General features: G+C 52.2%; 1 protein-coding gene across 7 annotated transcripts; it reads left to right on the top strand.

Annotated features, from left to right (window-relative positions):
- The first annotated feature begins 408 nt into the window (after window positions 1–408).
- TRAF2 (TNF receptor associated factor 2) lies at window positions 409–24574 on the top strand. 7 transcript variants are annotated; one of them, XM_084219584.1, is made up of 10 exons: window positions 409–1072; window positions 3693–3913; window positions 4491–4569; window positions 4920–5018; window positions 14496–14567; window positions 16752–16826; window positions 17702–18061; window positions 18990–19167; window positions 20677–20825; window positions 21515–24574. In XM_084219584.1, the coding sequence occupies exons 1-10, from the start codon at window positions 1055–1057 to the stop codon at window positions 21731–21733; spliced, it is 1470 nt and encodes a 489-aa protein (XP_084075710.1). In that variant the 5' UTR covers window positions 409–1054; the 3' UTR covers window positions 21734–24574. The 7 variants fall into 7 exon arrangements, with proteins under 7 accessions (XP_084075710.1, XP_084075713.1, XP_084075709.1 ...); XM_084219587.1 differs by lacking the exon at window positions 409–1072 and adding an exon at window positions 2475–2508; XM_084219583.1 differs by lacking the exon at window positions 409–1072 and adding an exon at window positions 2525–3017 and having other exon boundaries at window positions 16752–16823.
- The last annotated feature ends 473 nt before the right edge of the window (window positions 24575–25047 follow it).

Below are 25047 nucleotides of genomic sequence, written 5' to 3'. Positions count from 1 at the left end.
GTGATGATCCAGCAAGCACTGCTCGGAAATCAGGTGCCGGACGGCCCGGGGGTTTGCATTTGTCATCTGTCACCGCAGCACGCCTGGCCCCGACTCGCAGGGAGCAGGAGAAAGCAGCTCCGGAGGTGGGACATTAGCGGGGTGCAGACTTTCTCCTCGGGCCGTGCGGTGGAGCCGGGCTGTCGCAACAGCAGGACTGGGAGCAGCCCCATGGTCCCGTCCCGCGGCGGGCGTTCCAAGCATGCCTTTGGTGCGGGTTTCCTGTCCCTTTGGGAACAACACGTCCTGCTGCCAGGTCACGGTCATTTCAGGAAATGCAGACAGGATTTTTCTTCGATGGATGACATCACCAAGTTTTCCATGCCGATGTTCGCAGACCAGTGCGGCTGTGCTGGGAAAAGGGGTGTTGCAGTGCAGTGGGGGAAGCGGTGCCCATCCCAGGGGAGCTGTGCCCGTGCTGTTCCCGGTGCCGACACGCGCAGGGATGCACTGTTCTCGGGAACAGTGAGCATCCCGCCCTGACGGTGCCGGAGCAACACCTGGCCCCTCGCCAAGGGGTCGGTGTCCCGGAGCCCCCCACAGCCTTGCCGCGCCCTTCACTTCGACCCGCTCCTCTCCGGCCCCGTGTTCGCAGCCAGACTCCCGGGAGAGTCACCTTGGCCGCTGTGTCACTGCTCGGTCCCTGCGCCCGGCTCTGACGGCGAGGATTTCCCCGGCACCGGGTGAATTCCCCGCAGTAAGAAGCCGCCCATCCCCGCCCCGCCGGCGCAGCCGGCGGTAAAACCCCGGAGCCTCCGCGCCGGAGCCGGGCTAGGGGGGCAGGCAGGCTGGGGATCCCGGGTGACAAATCTTGCTGCTGTGACCTTTTGCCGAACAAGTTCCTCTGCAAAAAGCACCTCGCCGTGATCTCAGTGCGGGCTGCGCCGCGCGTTTCCCCCACACGGCATTTTTCCTGCCACCGCCGTCCGGCAGTCTCCGTCCTGCCGCCGCCCATCCTTCCCGACGCTGGCCTCCACCTGTCCCCCGAGCCGGCGCCACGGGACGCGAAGTGGTCATGACGCTCTGTGCGCAGGTAGGCGAGGGCCCACTGGTACCCAAAATGGCCAAAAATTACTTTAAAATAATTCTTCAGGGTTCCAGGGCTCGCTCCAGGCCATTTCCAAGGGACCAGGGGCTGCTCACTAGGGAGTGCAGCGGGAGATGGCTGTCCCCGATGGGACAGCAGGTTGAGCACCGCAGTCCGTCTTTTTCCCCCTCCAGCAAATGCAGGGGATGCGTGAGGGGGGTCCAGGAGATGGATGGGACGTCCCTGGGATGGACAAGGGCACCCAGGAGGTCCTAGGAGGCGGAAGAGGTGGGCTCAGAGGAGGGATGAGGGAACCCAGGGGGCAGATGAGTAGTCCTGGGGGAATGTGAGGGCGTCCCAGGGATCTGGGTTCTTTCCCAGCAGGGTCGCCTGAAGCAGGGATATGGCAGGGGACAGTGGAAAGTCAGAGAGGAGTGGTGCTGGGGAAGAAGTGACAGACGACGGGGTAAGGGAGTGACTGAGGAGTTGAGAGGAGGTGATTGAGGGGGTGACAGCGGGGGTGGCAGGGGACATAACTGGGTGTGACGGTGGGGTGGTGGGGGTGGGGACAGAGATTGATGTGAGGGTATTGGGGGTGCAGACGTGGGTGACGGTGGGGTGGTTGTGGGAGTCGGGGTGCCGGGTATGCAGGGATGGGTGATGGTATATTGGGGGCATTGGGGATGCAGGGCTGGGTGTTGTTGGGTGTTGGCAGTACAAGGGTGGGTGTCAGGGTGTGGGGATGGTATGTTGGGGGCATTGGGGATGCAGGGCTGGGTGTTGTTGGGTGTTGGCAGTACAAGGGTGGGTGTCAGGGCGTGGGGATGGTATGTTGGGGGCATTGGGGATGCAGGGCTGGGTGTTGTTGGGTGTTGGCAGTACAAGGGTGGGTGTCAGGGCGTGGGGATGGTATGTTGGGGGCATTGGGGATGCAGGGCTGGGTGTTGTTGGGTGTTGGCAGTACAAGGGTGGGTGTCAGGGTGTGGGGATGGTATGTTGGGGGCATTGGGGATGCAGGGCTGGGTGTTGTTGGGTGTTGGCAGTACAAGGGTGGGTGTCAGGGTGTGGGGATGGTATGTTGGGGGCATTGGGGATGCAGGGCTGGGTGTTGTTGGGTGTTGGCAGTACAAGGGTGGGTGTCAGGGTGTGGGGATGGTATGTTGGGGGCATTGGGGATGCAGGGCTGGGTGTTGTTGGGTGTTGGCAGTACAAGGGTGGGTGTCAGGGTGTGGGGATGGTATGTTGGGGGCATTGGGGATGCAGGGCTGGGTGTTGTTGGGTGTTGGCAGTACAAGGGTGGGTGTCAGGGTGTGGGGATGTCGCGGGCCGGCCGCTCCCGTGGGCGGGGCCGCTCCCGGGCGGTGGGCGGGGCCCGGGCTCGCCACACGTGTCCGGGGGCGGGGCCTGGCGGGGCTTCCGGTGCGGGCGCGCAGCGAGGGCCGGTGAGTGCGGGGCCCTGAGGGAGCGGCGGGGTCGGGCCTCGCTCCGCTGGGAGCCCGGCCCGGCAGAGAGCCCTCATGGCCGCGGGGAGCCCGAGCCACACGGGGGCAGCCCTGGGCTCTTCTTCGGTTCGCGGCGTCTCTGTTCATGGGGGTCCTCCCGGAGACGAGCTCGGGGCGTTCAGCCTGGAGAAGAGAAGGCTTCGGGGCGACCTCAGTTCAGGGCCGCTTCCAGGGCCTAAAGGCGCTCCAGGAGAGCTGGAGAGGGACTGGGGACAAGGACATGGAATGACAGAACAAGGGGGATCAGCTTCCCACTGCCAGAGAGCAGGGCTGGATGAGATATTGGGAAGAAATTGTTCCCTGTGAGGGTGGTGAGGCCCTGGAACAGGGTGCCAGAGAAGCTGTGGCTGCCCCTGGATCCCTGGAAGTGTCCAAGGCCAGGCTGAATGGGGCTTGGAGCACCCTGGGATAGTGGAAGGTGTCCCTGCCATGGCAGGGGTTGGAATAAGGTGAGCTTTAAAGTCCCTTCCCATCCAAACCACGGGATTCCACGGGTGTGCTCCTTAGGTGCCTGTGGCATGTAGGGAATGAAGGTATGAGATGCATAAGCAGCTAAAACAAGAGCATTTTATTCTTTGCCTTCTTTCCAATTTGCTCGTGCCTCTTGTGTCCTCATTTTCCATCCCTCTGGAGAGCCCTTTGTGCCTGGTTGGGCACCACCACTAAATCTGGGCTCCACTGTGTGCCCAGCTTCTTCTCAGGAACATGCTGGCCTAGCTGCCTCTGGGCAGAATTTTGGTCCCTCCTGACAGGTGACAAGCTGTGGCTGTGCTAGCCAACAGGTTTGTAGTGAACTGAGTTTATTATATTTATTTCTTATCACCTTTAAGACAGTTTTTTACCTTATTTGGAGCAAGATGACTTGATGTTTCTAAACAGGCTGCATTTCAGTCAACTCAGGGGGTTTTATTAGGTCTGTCCTTCATGTCTCTGTGTTCTGGATTTAGTTCTAAAATTCAAGTTTCCTCCCATATCTGGGAGGTGAAGGCGGGCTTTTAGAGTGGTTTACATCAGTATGTTTACTTGTGTTGGGGGACAGTCTACTAATCTGTGAGAACACAGTTTATATGACAAATCACCCCCATGCAATTATAATCAGTTGGAGAAAATACTTTTATTTTCAGTCTCTGGAGATACAGCCAGAACTTTTCGTTCACATGGCAGCAGCAAACTCTTCTCCACCTGGTTCTCTGGATCTAAACCAGCCTGGGTTTGCAAAGGAGATCCTGGGAACGAAACTGGAGGTCAAATACCTGTGCTCCGATTGCAAGAACATCCTCAGGCGGCCGTTCCAGGCACAGTGCGGCCATCGCTACTGCTCCTACTGCCTGAAGAAAATCATCAGGTAACTGCTGTGCCTCCAGTGGGAAGGCACAATATTTGAAAAGGCTTTTGCAGGAACAAAAGCTGAGAGAAGTGTTGTTTTCAGAACCTTCTCAGTAAGGGAGCTGTGTTCAATCATTGAGGTTCAGCACCATCTCTTCTCTAAGGGAATGTGTAATCTCTGGCTTGCCTTTGTTGATGCTTCAAGGTTCTCTTTTCCAGAATCCCCTGCATTGTTTTTGCCATTGAGAAAGCAGTCCAGGTCTATCACCTATTTCCTTCATCACAGTCATAAAGTCATAATTTCATTGTTGTGTCAAAATGGGAGAGGTTTAAGCACAAGCTGGCTTCCAGAGAAGTCTCCTTGTGTTCTATCTTACTCCTACCTTTGTGTGAGGAAAGCCTAATAGAATGTTTCATTAGCAGAAGAAAAAAATTAGAAATAGGCATCAACAATACACACAAGCAAAGGCTCAATATGCTGCTTTAAAAATAAGAAAACAATGTCATTTCTTAAAGTTACCAGAAGTCAATTTATTGTTAAATCTTTTTTTTTTATTTTTGTTGTTGTGTTTGATTATTATTTTTCTGTCTGATAGTGCTGGACCTCAAAAGTGTGCCAGCTGTATCCAGGAAGGAATATATGAAGAAGGAATTTCTATTTTGGAAACAAGCTCGGTAAGGAAAAATACATTGAAAGAAACCTAACAGAACACTGGTGTTAGTAATACCAGTTACAGTTTTTGCTTAAAACACGAGCTCTGAGAACTCCTTATTCCTAGGAACCCTTTGCTTCAGCTGTGAGAAGCGTGATTACGGTGTTAGACTCCTCGGTGCTGAAATCCAGGTCACGTGTGTGTAGTGGTGCCCTACTTAAAGCTGTCACAGAGATTTGGTTGCTGTTAACACGCCTCTGAGGGTTGATGGGGCAACTGCTCTGGGAGGAGTTTTCAGAAAGAATTCAAAGTCCTGATCAAAATTGCAGTCCCTCAGTAATATTTGTGGTCTGCTTGTTTTTTCCATTTCAGGCTTTCCCAGACAACGCAGCGAGGCGGGAAGTGGAGAGTCTGCCTGCTGTCTGCATCAACAGCGGCTGCACCTGGAAGGGAACCATCAAAGAGTATGAGGTACAGGCCAAACCAAGGCTTGGCACATCTGCATCCTTCTTCCCCCTGTTTTTGGGGAAGGCTCAGGGTGTTGTCTATGCTCGCTGACAGTGGGGGAAAGTTGTCAAATCCCTGGACTTTACTGTCAGCTGGAGAGGTTCCCCGAATGAGGATTTGTGTGCCCTGCTGAGGGCACAGGCTGGACTGAGATCAGTTCAGATTTGCTTGTGATCTCAGGGATTTGCTTGTGAGCATGTTCCTTCCATGATGGGAGCAACCTGCTCTCCTTGCAGCTGTTTTCTGCTATACAAGACTGTCAGGAAATTGCTGTGCTGTTAAAAGGTTGTGAATTTCTCTGCATTATGTGAACCTAAAACTCTTCAGACTCCATCAGCTCACAGAAAGTGACCTGATCCCATTTCAGATGTCTCCAGAGCTACCAGGGCAGTGGGACTGGATGTTGGCTATGGTCTGGTCACCCATCACCAAACTGCTCTGGGACACAAGGCTGCTGGACAGGATGGTCTTTTCACCTCATTTCTCCTTGAGGATCCCACTAGCCTTTTAATCCAGGTTTTAGTAGTGGCTGGGAGTGCTTGGTCTGTAGCGTGTGACTGTATGTGAAGCTTTTGGCTCCTGAAAGACAATTTTGTCATCGCTCTTGGAATGGCAGAACCACCGCACAGGAGGCCTGAGATAAGAGGAATTAATTTTATTTCACTCTAACACTCCAGATCAAGATCATAGCCTGGTGGTTCACACTCACTCCAGATTAAGATCATAGCCTAGTGGTTCACAGAGCTTTGGTGGTGACTGAGATGTGTTTCAGGAGCAGGTTTAACCTTGGTCTGTCCAGGTTAACATTGGGATTCTCTTGACAATGCCATTGCAAAGTGGAAGGAAGAAGCAACAGCTGTGCATCAGGCCTGAGCGTTCTACCCAGACTGTGCCTCTGCCTGTTAGCAGAGAGATGCTTCTGCAGCTCTGCTTCCTTGTCCTGCTGTCTGAGCCTTCTGCTGTCTGCTCAAAGTTCAGTCCAAGAGATGAGGATGTCGGTGCTAAATGGTTCTGCTGCTATGAACCCCCGTTTGAACATCTATGAGAGTCTTGTGGTGTGGATGTGGGACTGAATAAGTGTCAGGTGAAAGGCTTAACGCTGCCACAGCACAGAGTTTGGGGATTGCATGACCAGGAACAGGGTACTCTGGTACTGAGGTTTTAGGTTCAGGCTGTGCTGGTGGTGTCTGCAGATTGTTTGCTCCATGCTTCAATTTCTGCTGGTGCCCAGAAGTCCGATGTCTTCTGCAATGATTATAGTAAGCTCATCTTCATTAGACTAAACCAAATTATCTGTCAGCAACTTCCAGTGCTGATTGTGCTGTGGCTGATGAGCTGTGCTGAACTTTTTCTTCTGGTTTTAAAAAAAGTCTTAATGTGTTCTTGCGGAGCTCAGCAAAAATCTTCTGCTGCCAAAAGTTCTCCCTGTGTATTCTGACAAGTGTTAGAGTGCTTGAGTCTGGCCAGAGCTCCCACTAGGAGTGCAGAAGGGCAGCGAGCTGTCCTGGGATCAGGGCTGCAGAAGCATGTGATGCCCCAGAACCTTGCACACTGCTGATGAAAAGCTCCTATATGGATGAACCTGTGCCTTGTTTTCAATCTCCACTTGATCTTCCCAAACCCCAGTTTGGCATTTGCTGGGACAAAGGTTGATTGATAGAGGTGTGGCCCTGAAGTGCATGGGCTGTGGGTCTGTGGCATCTGTGACATGTTCCCTGCCAGGGTTTTTTATGAGTCTCGGGGAGTCCTGTGTGGTACACGGGGTGTGAGAGTTTGGAGCAGTGCTGACTGTTTCCTCTCAGGGGCTGAGTCACCTTTCTTGCCTACCCTGGTGGCATCCAGCCTAAGGAAGGAGGTTATTTTGTGCCCTCTCAGGAAGAGCTGGCTCTTTCCTAGGAACTGGTGGGAGGAGGCAAGGTCTGGCTTGTGTTATCTCCTCTCATATGCCTGCCAAAGAGCTGTGGCATTTAATCAGGACTGACTGTCCCCATGCTGCCAAAGCCATGTGTGTTGCTGAAGAGGGCTGGGAAAGGAGGCGTTCAATGGCTGTGTTAGCCCTGAGCCTTGTGATACCTTGGGCTAAGGTTAAACCCAGCCTTCAGGGCCACAGTGCAGAGCTGCCTGGTGCAGAGGACTTGCATCCGTAGCTGTGCTGTGGGTAACGTCCTGCAGCAGCTCAGCACTCCCACTCTGGAAAGTACCTCAGAGCTATTTCCGAGAGGACATGGAAAGTCCCTCAGAGTGAATTCACTGTTTGCTAATTTTAAAATCGTGTGTTGTGCTGAGAGAGGCTGCTCTCCCCTTGCAAATGAAGAGATACTGTCACTTCTGGTTTGCTAATCTTATCAGGGCACACACAGGGGAAACATGTTCTGCAGCTTAAACCTCAAGAAAAGGAGTAAAATGGATTTCAGTTTTGCTTTCTGTTCATGTAGACTTAAAGTTTGCCTCTCAAAGGGAAATGCCAAACTGAATGAGTGCTGTCCGCTTGGACATGACTTGAACTCTGCTTCAAGCTGTGTGGACCATATGAAATATTTACGTCTGGATTTATGGCTGCATTTTCCAGAGTCTGTAAATATTTTGTGGCATTTGAATAAAGTAGTTTGGGGGGGGCGGTGGTGCTGAAGGGTTTTTCCTTTTATTAGTGACCTTTCTTCCTGATGAGTCTGTCTGCATGTACATTTCGAAAACCAGGCTGTGAGCATGAGCCTTTAGGTTCAAGAGCAAAGTCTGAGAAGGGCTGCAGAAACTAAACCCAGCCCATTAAAGCAAAAGGAAAAACCTCAGAAACAGTCCCAGTTATATCCAGGAGGGGGGGTCTGTGGTTCCTCAGCTCTGGTGTGTTCCTCCCACCTTACGGTACCTCTAGCTGTCCATGTCCCTCTCCTGTTTATCAACATATTGTTCTCAGTTTTCATACACCTTTTATGTATGTCTTTCATCCCACCAGTTCCCTTCCTGTGTCCTCCCCCCAGGACCAGGATGGGAGGAAGGGGCTGAGGAGGGATATACACGGGGTCAGCTTTGGCATTCCCCTTGGTTACCCCAGACAGGAGATTTCATCCTTCGTCAGCTGGAAGCAGAATTAACTGAGACATAAGGAAATTAAATTGTCCAAGTTTAGGAAGTGTTTAAGTTTTAAAACTTAATACTAAGTTTTAAGGTTAAACATGATGTCAGTGTTTAAGTTTTGCAGGGCTCAGACCATCTCAGCTCCTGAGGCCAAGCAACAGTCAGGTGTGGGAACAAGCTGGCTTAATCCATGCTGGAGGGAACGTGCTTTCCTCTAGTTTGTTGTTGTCACTTTAGTTTTAGAGAGTTCTTTGTAAGTGGAACCTGGAAGGCTGTGGAAGGTGCACAACTCTGATCCCAAGTGATGTTACTCAAAAGCCTGTGGTGTCAGAAAGGATGTCTGCAGCCCCTTCTGGGCCATGTGGCTTTCTGGCTCTAGAAGAACAGGATAACCAGGCATTCCTTTCTGCCCACTGTTCATACTTAGGAGATGCTGTAGAGCCCCTACCACACCTTATCTAGGGAAAGCTCCCTCTTCAGAAGGGCTGCTGGGGGCCCTGAGCCAGGGCTGTGCCCCATGTCATGCCCCTCCTTCCCAGCTGCAACCTGGGAGTGCCCCAACAGGTTTTGGTGGTGATTTTCAGCTGAGGCTGAAACTTCATCTTCTGGGTTTTTCACATTGCTTAGAGGAGAGCTGTTGGTCTTTGAAGCTCGTTCAGGTGTCTCCTGTTCCACAAAGGTGTTCTTCTAAGTGTTGTATCATTGTTGTCTGTGTGGGGTACAACACTTGAGGTGCTGTGACAGGAGCACTTGGTGCTGCTGTAGCAGGGTGACTAGCCTTCTCTTTAAAACCTTTATTGGCTTCCTCTGAAGGTTTTGGCTCCAAATTCTGGGCTGATGGTGAAGTGCAGTTTGCAGCTAGTTCCAGCAGGACCAGACAATTTTCTGGTGAGAGAATCCCTGACTTGCACATGGATGTGACCAACTTCTGCTTTTGAAAAAGGGATCAGACGCACCTATACTTTCCAGGGCCAGAGCTGAGGCCCACAAACACATCCCAGCACAGTCCCCACAGTAGCTGGTGTAGCTGGCTGCCCAGACAGGAGGAGATTTCCTGTCCAAACCCGTGGTGGGAGGTAGCCATGGGGAGTGCCAGAGAGCATGCGTGGGAGGGGAGTGGAAAGCCCCAGCTGCAGAGGGTCTGCTCTTCACTTCTGAAACCAGCTCAGCCTTCTTGTGGTGGCCCAAAAATTATTGGTTTTGACATCTGCTCCTTGGAGAATGAAAAGCTGTAAGTCATGAGGTTTGAAGTGGAGGTGAGTGCTCAGTGTGGTTCATATGGCTCTATGCTGTGAGGAAACCCCTCACCATCAATGCAGGTGGGGGAATTGTGGAGGGATTTGGAAAAAGCATCCCAGAGTGTACCAGCACTCCATGCTTGTTCATAGTTGAAAGCAACCAGGAGTGGCAGAACCTATTTTTAAAAATTACAGAAAACCTGCTGCTTCAAATGCATTTTGTACTTTCCTCTGTCCTAAGAAATCACTCTTGCCTTCACACTTGTCTTCAGTACCTGAAAACACTGCCTTGGTGTCCCTCTGCCAGCAATCCCCAAATCAGACCTCTGTCTGATCAGCCCTAACAGTTGATGAACAAATCTTCAACACTGAAAACAAGAGTTCCTGCCCTAGGTCTGGACAGAGGCTTGAGCCAGGCCCACAGGAACTGCCACAAGGCTTCTTCTGCCTTTTGTCCTCATTCAGGTGGGCACCAGGGAGTGAGGGTGTGTTGGGTTCCCAAGCCCTCACTGGCTGCCCAGCTGGAGCCAACACTACCTAGTGATGCACACTTAATCTTTGGTTTTGACAGTTTCTTTGAAATGATGCCAAGTGAACTTGCTTGGATCTGTCAACAGCATGTCCCAGCAAGGGAGGAGTTTGTGTCTGGCACCAGCCTGTGTGATGGTCTCAGAAAGCTCCCATTCCCATTTGGCACTGGGAATTATAGACTGGGTTCCTGCTTTCCAGCCTTGTGTTGCTGGGCTCCATGCAAAAGCACAAGGACTGGGTGTGTGGTCACCCTGTGCCTGGTAGCCTGGCTCACCTGTATGGGGAAAGGTTCGAGCAAGCCTGGCATAGAACTAGCTTAGGACTTCTCTGGCAGGAGGAGCTACAGCACAGAAGGGTATGGGGACTTTCGAGGAGCAGGGCATCCCAAAGCACCTGCCTTGTGTTGCACATTTCCATCTTGCAGGCTCTGGACCCCATGGGAAACTGACAGAGGTGCACAAAGCAACTTAGCACAAAGGATTCAGGATCCCTCAAAACTCTCTCTTTTGTACTGGAGACTCATATTCAGTGTTTTCTCTACAATTTCACGGGCCCACCCTTTTCCTTGTAGGCAGGCTAGTGTGTCCAAGAAGCCAAGTGCTGCACATGGCAATGCTGGAGCTGGAGACCACCCAAGCCCTCGTAGCCACTACTGTGCCCTGTATCATGGCAGCTGGTTTTCCTCTGCCATCCTGGTAGTTTTGCTTCCTTCTTGTTGCTCCCTTCCAGCTGCCAAGCCCTTGAGCTGTCTGCCTATGGTTACTGTTGCTGTGCTCAGAGGAGACTGGTGGAGTGACTTTCCAAGACCAGGGGATTTTGTAGGAGAGCTGCAGTGTGTAGCTCATTCTGAGCCTGTCCTGCTGTCCTTTGTCCCTCTGCCACCCTGCCTGTTGCTAGGACCTCTCCACAGGCTCTGGTAGAGGTATCTCACAGCAGCTGCTTCAACAGTGGCATTTCCCAGCTGCCTGCCTTGTCCCTTTGCTGGAGGGGGAGCCCAGTGTCATGCTGATGGATTCCTAGCATGGTTACAAGACCTCAAATGAAAACTGGACCTGTTTGGATGTGTTGGGTTATGAGCAGAGCAGCCAGGCAGCAGGGGCATGTCCTGTCCACCAGAGTATGGAGATAATGATTTCCAGCAGAAGCCTCTTCCAGAGTTGAAATTGAATTTAAGGGTGCCCTGAGCTGAAATGGTGATCAGATTAAACTTCAGTTTTCTCTCTTGGTTGTGGGAGAAGTAGGGAAGTAACTCATCCTGCCATTGCATAGAACCAGAGAATATCCCAAGCTGGAAGTGATTGACAAGGATCATGCAGTCCAGTTCCTGGCCCTGCACAAGACACCAACACAGACACCCCAACAACCCCACCCTGGGCATCCCTGGCACTGCTGTGCAAACATTCCAGGACCTCTGGCAGCCTTGGGGCTGTGCCCATTCCCTGGGGAGCCTGGGCAGTGCCAGCACCCTCGGGGCGAAGAACCTTTCCGTAATATCCATTCTAACCCCATCCTGACGCAACTCCAGACATTCCCTTGAGTCCTGTCACTGGCACACAGAGCAGAGATCAGAACTGCCCCTCATGAGGAAGCTTCAGAGCACAGTGAGATCTGCCCTCAGCCTCCTTAGGAATGATCACTGTGTGCTCCAGGGATCAGCTGCCCTTACCAGAACCCACTTTTCTTTCTGTATGCCTTCACTCCCTTGCACAGCTGCAGTGCAGAGTGCTGCCCTTGCTGGCCAGGATGAAACAGCCTCATCCTGCTGCCGGAGTGTCCAGAGAGAAACTTTGTCTGCAAATACTGCAAATTTAAATCATACACAGCTTTTCTGTTTTCCTGATACTGAGATGGGAGATTCCCAGTACCCACGGGCAGCTCCATTTGCTAGTAGGCCTGCAGGCAGAGGGGAGAGCTCAGCACCTTTGAGCAGCCTGGAGAAGACTCTGGGGAAACCTCACTGCAGCCTGTAAGTGCTTAAAGGGGGCTTGAAAAAGATGTAGAGGGACGTTTTTACATGGACAGATAGTGACAGGAAAAGGGGGAGCAGTTTTAAACTAAAAGAGGAGAGATTTAGATTAGACATTAAGAGGAAATTCTTCCCTGTGAGGGTGGTGAGGCCCCGGCACAGGTTGCCCAGACTGGCTGTGGCTTCCCATCCCTTGGAAGTGCCCAAGGCCAGGTTGGATGGGACTTGGAATGACCTGGGACAGTGGAAGGTGTCCCTGCCCACGGTAGTGGAGTGGAATGAAATGGGCTTTAAGGTCCCTTCCACCCCAAACCATTCAATTATTCTGTGATTCTGATTTCCCTCACACATAGTCCCTGACTCTGATCCTCTGATCCTCTCAGTTGCCCTGGTTCTTCCATGGACAGTGGTGTCCAATTTTCTAACCTTTCTGGTGAGCTCCCAGAGAATGACCTGTCTGATGGTGGTGGGTGATGGGCAGGCTGCTGTGGGGTTGTGTTTATTATTAGGGAAGGAAATTGGTCAATCAGCAGCTTTGGTTGTAATTGAGTGGGAAGAACCAGGTGTTGCTGAAGGCTGTTAACTGCCCCATTTAATTTTCCTGCTCCTGCTATTGGATGCTGCAGGCTGGTGTGTGCCTTGCTGGGTTAGCCATTGTCCTCCAGCTCCACTTTAATTCTTCCATGGCTGTCCCCTCTCTCTGATGCCTGTCCAGCCTGATTTCCATTCTGGTTTCCCTCTGGGAGAGTGCCTGCTCTTGCCTAGTCCGACTCACAGCCATGGATGGCTTTCTAGAGCTCCCAAAAACTTTCCAAGCAAGTGCCTGGATGTGAGTGGTGCTTATCCCTGTAGCAGAAGCTACAGCTGTGGGTTTGGGAAAGATATAAACAGGAGGATTGCCCCATTGCTGGGGGAGTGGAGTGTGGCAGATCAGGCTCAAGTGCCAGCCCCTGCTCTTGGCTCCAGGGTGGGTTGGATTTCTTCCTGGAGTGATACCATCTATCTCTGTTCTGACACCCACGTGGGGCAGGAGGAACAGGGGTTTCCAGAAGAGCCTGAAACTGTTTATACAGAAATGTTTGGATCTGTGCTGGCTGAAGCCACTGGGTGTCTTTAACTATTTACATACAGAACAGTTGCTCTTTGAGCTCCTTCCCCTGCTGCAGGCAGGGCTGCCTACTCTTGGGCATTACGTCGTCGTGGTGCAGAGGGGAATCAGGATGGAGGATAAATGCTGGGAGGTGGGAAGTGTGGAGGGGGCGGTAGTTTCACACCCACATGTTGGCATGGGAGGAGATCATAAGTTTAAAATACTCCCTTTTAAAATAGTTGCCTCTGCAGTGAATTTTCCTTCTTTCAGCCAGACCATCTGTTCTGCCAGTGCTTTGTGGTTCATGGGGTAGATGTTACTGCTGTTTCTAGAACATGAGAGCAGTAGGTGGGTAGAAAAAAGGGCTCACTCCCTCTGAATGAGTGGAATCAAGGCAGGCACTTGGCCTCCTCCTCCTCTACAGGCAGCAGTGCCTTCCAAACCTTGCTGGCTGGCCAGTCATCTCTCCAGGGATACACAGTGAAACTCTGAGCTTAAGTTACTCACTTAAAGCATAAAAAGGAGAGCGCGACCAAGAAGCCGAGTGGAGTTACTGCTGGTTTCACTTTCCACTTCCTGATGTGTGACACAGTGAGGTTTGTGCGTGTTCCTCTAGAAGGCAACAGAGATTCATTGTGACCAAGTTTTCAAACATCTGGGTTCAGATGGCTGCATTAGAAATGCTCCTGGTTGGATTTTTTTTCTGTCCCTACCATGGCAGGAGACTTCAGTGCTCTTATATTTTAATTTGAGTTTTAATCTGCATATTCATGGTGTTTCCAATGCCTTGTTTCAACTGGTGTGTGTATAAGAAGAAGGTTTAAGCAGTGTGGAAATGGCACAGAAGCAGTGGCATGTTCCAGCATTCCATTTGGCCAGAGCTGTTGCCAAAGAGTCTACTGAGGACAGAGGATCACGTTGGCCTGGTTGTTTGTTCAGGCTCTCTGGCCATCCTCCAACCCTGAGTCTGCCTGCGGAGGCAATTGCTTGTGTGCAGGGACTGGTAAATGAAACAGTTTAAAAACAGTTTTCTTTCTGCTTGAAAAATGGTATTCTGGTTCAAATGTGAAGATACAATCAGACAGCTCAGCCCAGCATGTGATGAGCTGTCACGGGGCCTATGCCTCAGCTGACTGATAACCAGTACAGTGGAAAAATTACCCAAATTATCCTGCTGAGGTAGTGGCTTACTCCACTCAACCTCCATTAATGTGTCTTCTCCTGGGAGAGCCATAAATGGAGTTTCCCCATTGATCATCTTGGCCACCAAAGCAATAATTTGAATTTTTTTTTAAGTCATTGTAGCATCTTTTAAATAGAGGTTGAGGCTACATAGGCACCCAAAATTGGGGTAGCCTGGAGGTCACATGGTGAGTCAGCAGCTCAGAGGGATCAGCGTGACTAAGGTCTGAGTGTCGGTTGGTAAATCCAGTGTTCATCTTTAATAAGGTATAAACCCAGCCCCTTGGGATTGTGCCCATCACAGAACCTCCATGAGCCTTTTATTTGAGGACAAATATCTCCTGTATGTTCCTTCACAGGCTCATGATGAAGTCTGCCCTGAATTCCCGCTGACTTGTGAAGGCTGTGGGAAGAAGATTCCCAGGGAGAAGGTATCCATCTGACTGTGCTGTGGGGGTATTTGGTGTCCTGATGGGCTGAGCTTGGCATTCTGGCAGCAGGGAGGAACAGAGTCCATTAGGAAATGAAGTGGGGAAAACAACTGAGTGGCAGCTGTTAATGTGGATGTGAGTTTTCCATAAGGATGGGTGTGGCTCAGGGGCACTCACAGGCCAGGGTTGGTGCTGCCATGCCACCTTCCTTGGAACCAGAGCCTCTGTGAGAAAAACACACTCATAGGTTTATGTTCTATATAGAGCAACTGCATCAACTACTGCTGCAATTTTGGACAGCGAGCCCATGTCCAGCTATATTAATTGATATCTAAGTAATAATCTAATGCAATCCATGCCTATAGCATTTCCAGGCTGCTGGCTCCTGGGACAAGGATCAAGAGTCTGAAAAATTCAAGTTTTGGGAAACATTTTTAAAAAGCACATTCATCTGAAACCATCTTGCCTTCTATAGGCAAATATTTTTAGCAGCAGTGTTGGAAAAAGTCCTTTAGCAGGGCAGGGGAACAGAGGCAGCAAAAGGAGGAGCAAAAGAGTTCCTCCAAATGGGCAGCGGAAGGAGGGGCTAGGGGTGGGGGTACAGGCCACCTTATCTGCAGGCTGGGGTTTGGGGTACAGCCTGGCTTCTCTGCAGGTGGGAGCTGAAGCCCTGCAGGAAGCCAGCTCCTGGGGTCCCTATGGGTGATCTACTCTGTGTTTAAATATTAACTCCCATGTTTATTTCTCCAAACTCTTGTTGATTATTTGCTGCCATGCTAACTCTGAGTAACCCAACTCATTACACAAGCCAGATGGATCTAGAAGCCTTTAAAAAAGTGTTTTAAAATCAGTTTTAATTGACGTCTGTTGTAGCAGATGTAGGAGTTAAGTGGGGAGGGAATATGGTGGTGTTCAGAACAGAGCTCTGGTGTCTGATGGCGAGGGATGCAATAAACCCAAGCTGAAGCTGTGACAGTGCTCGTTGGATTAATCATGTGCTGTGTGGGAACCTGAACAAGTCATCTCAGTGCTGAGGGGTTAGTGGCACCTCTCAGCAGAAATGTAATGCTGGGATGGAGGTAAAAATACCAACCTGTAGCACATCCTTAGCAGAGTTGTGTGAAGTGCCCAGAAAGAATGTGCCCTTGTTTCATTGGGTCATTGCCTGTGCCTCCCATTCCTCAGCCCTCAGGGAAGCTCATTATTCTGCATCCACAGCTTGTACCTGTACCCATTGCTTTTTCACTCTTGCATGTGCAGGAGAGCAGTGAGACCTCCCAGCCACCAGGAGAAGGAGAAATCGGGCTTTCTTCAGGTGTCAGGGCGTATTTGTATTCCGGTGAAAGGTCACGCCTGATGGCGGGCAGAGCCCAGGTTTAGTGGGCAGTGTGACATGTAAGAGCCTGAATGAGGGATGTGGGACTCCAGGCACCTCTCCAAAATGCAGTTTATTCCATCCAAGACGTTGCAGCAGTCCAGGGTTGTAGGCAACAGAGCCTGTTCCTACAGCTGTCAGCTCCAGCTGCAGGCAGGCCTGGAGACCCTTTGGTTTTGATTACATTGCATTATATACTTTTCTTTGCTGAGTCTCTTAATACAGTAGAACCAATCTATCCCTTGGCTATTATCTATAGCCTATCATAACTGCTATCATTACTATATTCATGCTACTACTCTCCAATCACTAAAAGTTAGTACATAACAGTTTGAGCTAGAAGTTGTTATTCAGTTTTCTGGAAGTGGAAAATTCTGAGACCTTTTTTCTACTTACCACATTTGCTGACTTGTTTGCCTGTGCTCTCTTCCTGCTTGGTAAAAACATCTTCTTGTTTGGGGTGGGTTTATCCTTTGCTCTAAGTCATAAAAACCCCTTCTAACTAACATACCCTTTGCCTCCTTGGTTACCCAGTTAAGACTGGCTCAGCAATTCTTTTCTTCTATATCAAAACTTGCTTCCATCTCTATTCCTTCTTCAGATTCTACATTTAAAAATCTTCCTGCTAAGCACACATATCTGTGAGACTATCTTGTCAAACTTTCATCCTTCCCAACAGTGACAGTTAATGATTAGCCATAGCTTGGGCATTCTTCAGCTTGGCTGTAGTTTCCCAGATGTCAGTGGGGTGGAAAGGGAGCACTAGGGACACATAAGATCTAACACTGCTTTCCTTCCTCCCTTTCTAGTTTCGGGACCATGTGAAGACATGTGGCAGATCCAAAGTACCGTGCCGGTTCGAGGCTGTGGGCTGTGCTGAGGTGGTAAGGGCTCCTCTCTTGGGTTTCCTTGGGGTTTTTCAGTCCCAGCATTAGAGTTCCTGCAAACTGCTGTTGCCCAAACTGTCACATGTGTCACATCTGTTTTCCTTCAGGTATTTGATTAAACCCATTGCACATGGAGTTTCACATCATCTGCTATGCAGTCTGGGCATCCGGGGAATTAAATTCCTGTGGAATTAAATCTCCTTCTACTTTAAGAGCACCCTAAGTGCTTTGGGACTGTGGTGGTTATGCTTCTTTCAGGGGGAATGGCTTCACACTGCCAGAGGTCAGGTTTAAATGAGATTTTTAGAAAGAAATTGTTCCTCGTGAGGGTGGGAAGGCCCTAGCACATGGTGCCCAGAGGAGCTGTGGCTGTCCTTGGATCCCTTGGACAGGATGAGCTTTAAGGTCTCTTCAAATCCAAGCAAGTATGTAATAATTTGTGATTACAGTGATTCTGTAAGCAAAGTACTGGGGCCAGGCCATTTCACTATGTCACTTAGTTTTTGCAGGTCCTACTGGTTCAAATAAATCCCTCCTCCAGGAGGTTATGTGAGGCTTTGTCCTTTCTTGCTGTTAGGTACGCCTGACAGAGCTTTTCTGGGAGGGGTTGGAGGAAAGCAGAGCAGACTAGTACAGCTGGGGGAAGCCTTTAGCAACCCTCATTGTATGTGATTTGAAGCATTTCTAAAACTAAACAAAAACCTAAACCACCCCCACCAAAACACATTTTTTAATTATTTCTTTGTTTTTTCCCCCCTGTAAATTATAAATTTAAAGCTGATGTTGTGACCTGGATAGGAGGAATTTGTTCTGTGGATGGTGACAGTGTAGATTGCACATGCTGAATGGGGGATGTATTTCTCTTCATGTAGGTGGAAAATGAAAAGCTCCCAGAACATGAAAGGAAGTGTTTGGCAGAGCATCTCTACATGCTTCTGAGCTCTGTGCTCAGCCTCAAGACTGGTGCTGGGGACATGAAGCCCCTTCCTGTCCCTTCCTCATCACAAAACAGTTCCCCGCTTCTGGCAGCAAACTCACTGTGCTCGGAGTCAGAGCTCTCCCGGTCTCTAGAGCTCTTGGGAAGGTGTGAGGCTCTTGAAAGGAAAACAGCTACCTTTGAGAACATTGTCTGTGTGCTTAACCGGGAGGTGGAGAGAGTGTCCCTGACAGCTGAGGCCTACAGTCGCCAGCACCGGCTGGACCAGGAGAAAATCGAAACGCTGAGCAACAAGGTGTGTAACTGCTCACCTGGGCTTCCCAGCACTCCCAGCAGAGGCTGTTTCCTGTTTCCTTTCCGTGTCATGAGCTAGCAAAGCTTCACCACTTGGTCCTGAAACTCCACAAATCTGAAGGCAGAACTAAAATACCCTGTGTGCCTGTGCCCAACCTTCAGCAGCTCCCTGGAAAAGCTGGGAATTTAACTGACCTGTGTAAAGCATCCGACCTCTGTTAATTATCAAACTGGGCAAGATACTGAGGGTTTCACTGCATCTCCTTGTGCTGCATCTCACTGAATCTGTGGGGCCGCTCACCTTCCAGACTTTTCCAAATGAGTGCTGCCTTTGCCAAAGGAGTGCCATCGGTGCTGCTGCCTGCAGCAACAGGCTGGAGGTGTGAAGGAGCTGCCTCCACCAGTCTGCTCCAGCACAGTCCCTCATGGAGGGCTCCTAGTGTTCCTGGCACCTGGAGCTGTGCAGTTTGCAGCATACCTGTGCTCTCTGGGCAACTGATCTGGCATGACCCTGTGTGAGCTAGCAGGGACGAACCCTCCAGAGGGTGTAGGTTCTTTTCTTTCTCAATTTAGTTTTGTCACAATGCTGAGTTATTGGGGATTTTTTTTCCCATCCTCACTTCTTGTGACACTCAGCCAATGGAGCAGCTCCTTGGAAGGAGTTTTACATTGGCTATGGGAAAGTTCCGAGCTCAAGCACTAAGCTGTTTTGATGGATCTTCTCCAGAGTGACAGGGTGCAGAAGGAAGCTTCAGTGAATTGGCTTATGTTGTTTGGTTTCTCCCTCCCGTGCTCCCTGTCCATTTTGGAGAAGCTCTCTCACTAAGGAGCCATCCCGAGGGGATGCCGGCGTCTCTCGGGGTTTGCCGGCTCTCCCAGGCCCCAGTGCCTGCGTGTTTCTAACCTGCACCACGTGTCCCACTGAGCAGGTCCGGCAGCTGGAGAGGAGCATTGGGCTTAAAGACCTGGCCATGGCTGAGATGGAGGAGAAGATCCGCACCATGGAGGCTTCCACCTACGATGGCGTTTTCATCTGGAAGATAACGGAGTTTGCCCGGAAGCGTCAGGAGGCGATAACAGGCCGCTCTCCTGCCATCTTCTCTCCAGGTGTGCAAAGTCCCCAAAATCTTTTGCATTCTCAGCTGTGTGTGGGTCTCATGGCAGGACCTTTGCTTGGGAAATGCTGCCAAGGCCAGGCTGAGAAAAGAAATATTCCATGTGGAAGGGGGTGCTTTGTCTTGGAGAGTGAAGCATGCAGAGCAGTGCTGTTCCAAGAGGGAAGGGAGGGCTGAGAGGAGAGAGGTGCAGGCTGTGCATGGGATGAGAAAGGGAATTGGCTGTGATTGTTTGGTTTGCATTAAATGTAAAGGCAAGAAAATACCAGCTGATACCTGTGTTAAAGAAAAGGAAGTGGAGATACTGCTTGCAGTGTTGTGAGGACAGAGTGCCACAGGGTTTGGCAAAGGGCAAAATCTTGAGTTCAAAACAGCAAGTTGTACAAGGAAGGTTCATTCAAGGCCTGACCCAGGAGAAGCCAGAGTGAAGGCCATAAGTCTTGGGGGGAAAAGGGGGAGGGCCTTACCAGGTTCTTGCTCTGCTCCTTGCCTGGGCCAGAGAGAGCAGCATGCTCAGCTGCATGGTCCCTCTCCCTGGCTACTCCCACCATTCTGGAGCCATCTTTCCTTCTGTTCCTCGATGGGTTTTACATTCAAAGGGCAATGAGAGTGCTGAAAAGGCCCAGAGGGGCCACTGGGGATATTCTCCTTGGACTAGCAAAGGGGTCATCTGTCCTGAGAGCCTTTGGGTAAAGCAGGTGGAGAGGAAGGAGCAGAGGAAATGAGCTGGGCATTTCCAAGAGGGTTGCAGTGACAAAGATCCGATCTCTTGCTCCTCACCCTGGGGAAGAGCACAGTGTCTCTGCTATTCATAGTCTGCCTGTTGAGAAAAGCACCAAGTCCTTCAGTAAAATATTGGCTGTGACCCCTGATCTCTGCCTGTGCCTGCTGAGCCTCGCCCAGCCAGTCCCAGATGTGCTGCTCTGTGCTACTGTGGGAGGGTGCCTTGTGTCAGGTCCCCTTCCAAGCTGTGACCCTACGCAGGTCTAGTGTCACACCACAGGCATTCCCAGCACTGCTGGGGTAGGAAAGTGCCTGAAATCCCATCCCAGCCATGCCCAAGCCATACTGTGGGAATCCAAATGAGAATTAAAGTTGATTTGCTTGAGCCCCTGCCTGGATCAGAGGCATCAGCTCACAGTGGGGGTGCTGAGAGTACTCTGCCACCAGCCAGGTGCTTTATGGGGGGGTTGTTCATGCTCACCAGTGTTACTGCCATGAACAGCCCTGGGGTGCAGGAGGATTGGCCCAGCTCTGGGGCAGATCTTCCCTGGCAGTGAGGGAATAGCCAGGGGACTGGTAACTGCTCTGGGCACAGCATCTGCTCAGGCCAGGGACTGCACTGCCTGGCCTTGGGCTTTCCAGATCACCTCTGGTGCAGCCAAGACCTGGCTTCTCCCAGATTCCAAACTTCAGAGCCCTCAGATTTCAGAGAGATTTGCTGTTGCCAGGCTGTGCTGCATTGGACCCTCACTGTGCCTGTTCCACACTTCTCTAACAGCTTTCTACACCAGCAAGTATGGCTACAAGATGTGTCTGCGCGTGTACCTGAATGGGGACGGCACCGGCCGCGGAACCCACCTGTCCTTGTTTTTTGTGGTGATGAAGGGACCTAATGATGCGCTGCTGCGGTGGCCCTTTAACCAGAAGGTGGGTCTGGAGCAGAGCCCACTGTGCCCATCCATGGTCTCTCTGGTTTAGCACCCACTCAAGTTTCTTGGCACTGTCCTACTCTGGGCCGCTTGGCAAGGCAGAGGAAGGGCTCTGTATTGGCTGCCCTGGGGGTTCCCCAGGTGTGCTGAGAATACTGGCTGTGCTGTGGGGCAAGGGGGTGACATGGGCTGTTGGGAATCGCACAGAGCCTCTGCAGGGGTTGAGGGCAAGGGAAGGTTGTGGTGGCCTCAGAGCTTGGGGACAGCAGGTGCTCACTCCCTGTCAGGAGCTCAGATCCCAGCTCCTGGGCACTGCAGGTTTGTGGAACACATGGAGGCTGAGTGAGCGGGCACAAGCAGGTGCAGAGAGGACAACAGCCCCGGCTCAGGGGAATACCTGAGTGCAGTTCTGGGAGCAGAGTGTAGGTTTTCAGGCAGTCTGACAGACTTGTGCTGCCACGGGGAAGTTTCCAGTGACAGGCAGGATGTGGGGATGGGGAAGATTTCTACAGGACATTACTGAGGTGATGCTCTCTGCTGGTCCCACTCAGAAGCATTCCTCTGATTTGCAGGTGCACAGGGTGGCTGTGGCTGCTGGTACCTGCATGCATCACAGCAGGTCACTGGGCTGGGCTTCCATGTGTCTTTTATTCAGCCACTCCCCTATGCTTTCACCTTTCCCCACAGGTCACCCTGATGCTTCTGGACCAGAATAACCGGGAGCACATCATCGACGCCTTCCGCCCTGATGTGACATCCTCATCCTTCCAGCGCCCTGTCACGGAGATGAACATCGCCAGTGGCTGCCCCCTCTTCTGCCCCGTGTCCGTCATGGAAGCCAAGAACTCCTACGTGCGTGATGATGCCATCTTTATTAAAGCCATCGTTGATCTCACGGGCCTCTAACCCTCCTGACCTTGGAGCAGTGAGCGTGGAGCCAGCACTGCCCAGGGCATCTCCCGCTTGTGCTGCACTTCAGGCGGGTCTCAGAGCAAGAGAGGGGAAAAGCCCTTCCTGAAAAGGGACTTTTGCTCTGAGTGGAAATAAGGTGTCTGATGGGAGCCCTCTTTCCTGAGGAGAGGGTTGGGTGGACACTGGCAGGCTGTGGAATATGGAAGATTCCCTGCAGGGACTTGGATGTCTGAACTGCTGCTGTCTGGACTCCAGTGGAAACCAGTGCAGCTCTTGCTCTACCAGTTTAGCTGACATCCACAGCTCTCTGTAGTAAACAGCCGTTTGCCCTGCCTGAGCTCCACCTCCTGTGGATTTTGGCTCAGTTGTCTAGGATTGCCCTCTGAGATCTCCATGTTCCTGGAAGTTGTGTGCTGGGGGTACCATGGCTGCGCTGCTGATTGCTCCACACCCCAGGAGACATGGGGGTGTGTGACAGCTGCAGTGCCAGCTGGGCAAGAGAGACACAGACTGGTTTGATGCTGTTGGTGTATTAGGAGGCTGCTGAGCCCAGCTGCAGGGCAGGGTAGCCCTGAGTCCAGCCCTTGCTGGGTGTGCAATGGGTGGTGTGTGCTGGAGTGTGGAATGTGGCAGGAGGTGCTGCTGCCCAGGAGAGACCATGGGGCAGCACCAGGGATGCCTGTGGGGAAGAAGTGAATCTGCTGTGGAGATTGTCCCTCCTGTGCCAGGAGAGGAGGGTGACACAGAGCACGGTGTACACCCTGAGAGCTCCAAGCCCTGCCCCTCTCTGCCCTGTGTGCCATGGGTGCTGTGCTGGGAACTGTCTTTGCTCATAGGCAAAGACACAGAGAACTGGCTTTGTTTCCATGGTGGGACAGCTCCACCAGCCTTCCTAGGGCTCCTGCTGCTGTTGAGCTCCACATCCATCTGCGGCTGCACTGCCATGTCTGTCTGGGCACTGCTGCCTTGGGCTGTGGGATGTGTGCTGTCTGTCCATGCAGTGGGCACTGCTGGCCAGCCCCTGCACTCTCACAGCACCTGTGGTCACCAGCAGCAGGTCTCCCTCACCCTTCCTCCCCATCCCTGAGCTCAGGAGTCTTGGGCCACCTGGTTCTTGGAGCTCTTCCTCCACTTGGCACCATCTTAAACCTGCAGCCCCCTGGGTAGGATCTGGGGGCTGGAGAAGTGAAGTTTGCTGTCCCCTTTCTGTCCCTGGGTTCCTTCCCTCTAGTCAGCATATGTTCAGGAACCATGAGAAGGTCTCAGTGTTAGTGGGGAAGAACTGGCTGCCACATCCCTGCATAGTGCCCTCTACAGTTTTATTGTGGCCATGAGTAGCTCTGGATGGGCCCTGATCCAGGGTGAACTCGAAGCTTTGTTGACTCCTTTGCCTGGGCTTCCCAGACCCCTGTCATTGGCTGAACGTGCCACGGGAGATGTGTTGGTGACAGGAACCAGCTGTGAACACCCTGCATTGATCAGGGGCCCTGGCTGGCTCTTGTGCTGCTCTTCAGGCAGTGGGGCTAGAACATAGTCACCCTCCTCAGTGGCTGCTAGGGATTGGCCCTCCACTGCCAGCAGCTCCTGCCAGGTGCCCAGCCTGGGTCTAATGGCTGCAGAGCCTGCCAGGCTTGTGGTCTGCTCACACCTTGGCTCTGGCACAGCCACCCTGAGGGGTCCAGAACACCATCAGGCTCTGCCCTGGCAGGGAGCCCTGCAAGGTCTGGCTGTCCCCCCATGTGCTGGCACAGCCCTGACCTGCCCCTGGGGCTGTTTGGAATGTCCCTGCTGCTGCCCAGGAACTCGTGGGCCTCTAACCCTCCTGACATTGGAGCAGTGAGCAGGGAACCAGGAACTTGCAATGAGCATGCCCAGGAACTCAGGGGTGCCCAGTGCCCTGCAGGCTGAGCTGGACCTTGGCCCAAGCTGAACCTTTTGTACCCATGGCTGCTGTGCTGGCTAGGTGCTGGGGTGACCTGTGAGCCCCCTTTGGAATCGGTGCATGGAACTTCTCACGTGTGTGTGTGCAGGGTCTGGGGACAGACCCAGCCCCTGCTGTTGGGGGAGGGGGACAGAAGCTGGCGACAGCACAGCCTGAGGTGGGAGAGGGGTCACAGGACCCCTCCCTTTGTGCAAGTCCCTTCCAGCCTGTCCCAAGGGACAGATCAAGCCCTGTGTTGCTGCTCTCACCGTGTGCCTTATGAGGAAAATCCAGGCCATAGCCCTGCTCCCATCTACAGCAGCTCCCCAGGGATGCTTGGAAAAGCCTGGAAAGGGAGAGGAGGGTCAGCTCTGCTCACAGATTTGCTGGGAGTTGAGTGTTATGTGGAGGAAGCTTGTTCTATGTTGACCAGCATGTCTGCTCATGGGGTGCTGCCTGCAGTGGGGCTGCAGTGGGGCTGGGGGATCTGGCCAGGTAGTGCCAGGTCTGTGGGAGAGTCAGTGCTGCAGCAAAGCTCAGGCTGAGCTCTTCAGGCCACGGGCCTACTGCTGCAGGGGAAAGATGGCCTGTCAGCCCCTCCCGCTGGGAGCCCTTTCCTCCCCACCCTTCTGGTACTGCTGATGCTGCCTGGGCCTTTTTTGGCTCTTAGCAGCTCTGGAGCTGGCAGCAGGAATCATGCCCATGTGCTGCAGGCAGGGGCCCAGCCCCTTCCTGGGCACAGCTCTGCCAGCCTGGCGGCCACGTGGACAAACACTGGACACAAGCCACCGCTGGATTTTTGTGGTTTTTTTTTTTTCCTTTTGACTACACCATCTCAGCACTGTGAACTAGGTTTTGTTTTCCTTGAGGGTGTAGTATGGTCAGAACCACTAATAAAAGCTGTTTGAACAGCATTGCTGTGTATGAGCCAGGGGATCCTGGGCACAGCATGGGGGAAGATTGTGTCAGGGTAGGGGTTTTCTGTGGTGGGGGATTATTTCTGTGCTGGGAACTCTCCCCAGCTCCTGCGTCCCTGCAGGAGGATTCCCAAACCAGGAGGGAATGGGGGGGGGGGGGGTGGGGTCTGTAATGGGAAGGAGCTGGAGTCTGGCTGCTGGAGCTCCACTGGGCCAAAGGCCAGTGGGAGCCAGTGCAGCAGTGCTGGGCTAATGGTTCCAGTTGTTCTGCTGCTAAGGCAAATCCAGCACTCCCATTCCTGGGTTGTAACAGCTCTGAGCTCCTTCAGAATGGGCTGCTTTTCCCTCACCACTGTTGGGAGCCCAGTGCCTGCAGGATGCCTGTTCATGCCCCTCCCAGGCTGCAGCACCAGCCCAGGGGCTAAACCCATGTGGGGGCAGCAGCCTGGTGGCCTCTACTCACTGTGTAT

Source organism: Fringilla coelebs, assembly GCF_963513975.1.
Source record: "Fringilla coelebs genome assembly, chromosome: 21".
NCBI lineage: Eukaryota > Metazoa > Chordata > Aves > Passeriformes > Fringillidae > Fringilla > Fringilla coelebs.
Note: the sequence above shows the minus strand (reverse complement) of the source record. Positions and strands in the feature narration are given on the sequence as shown.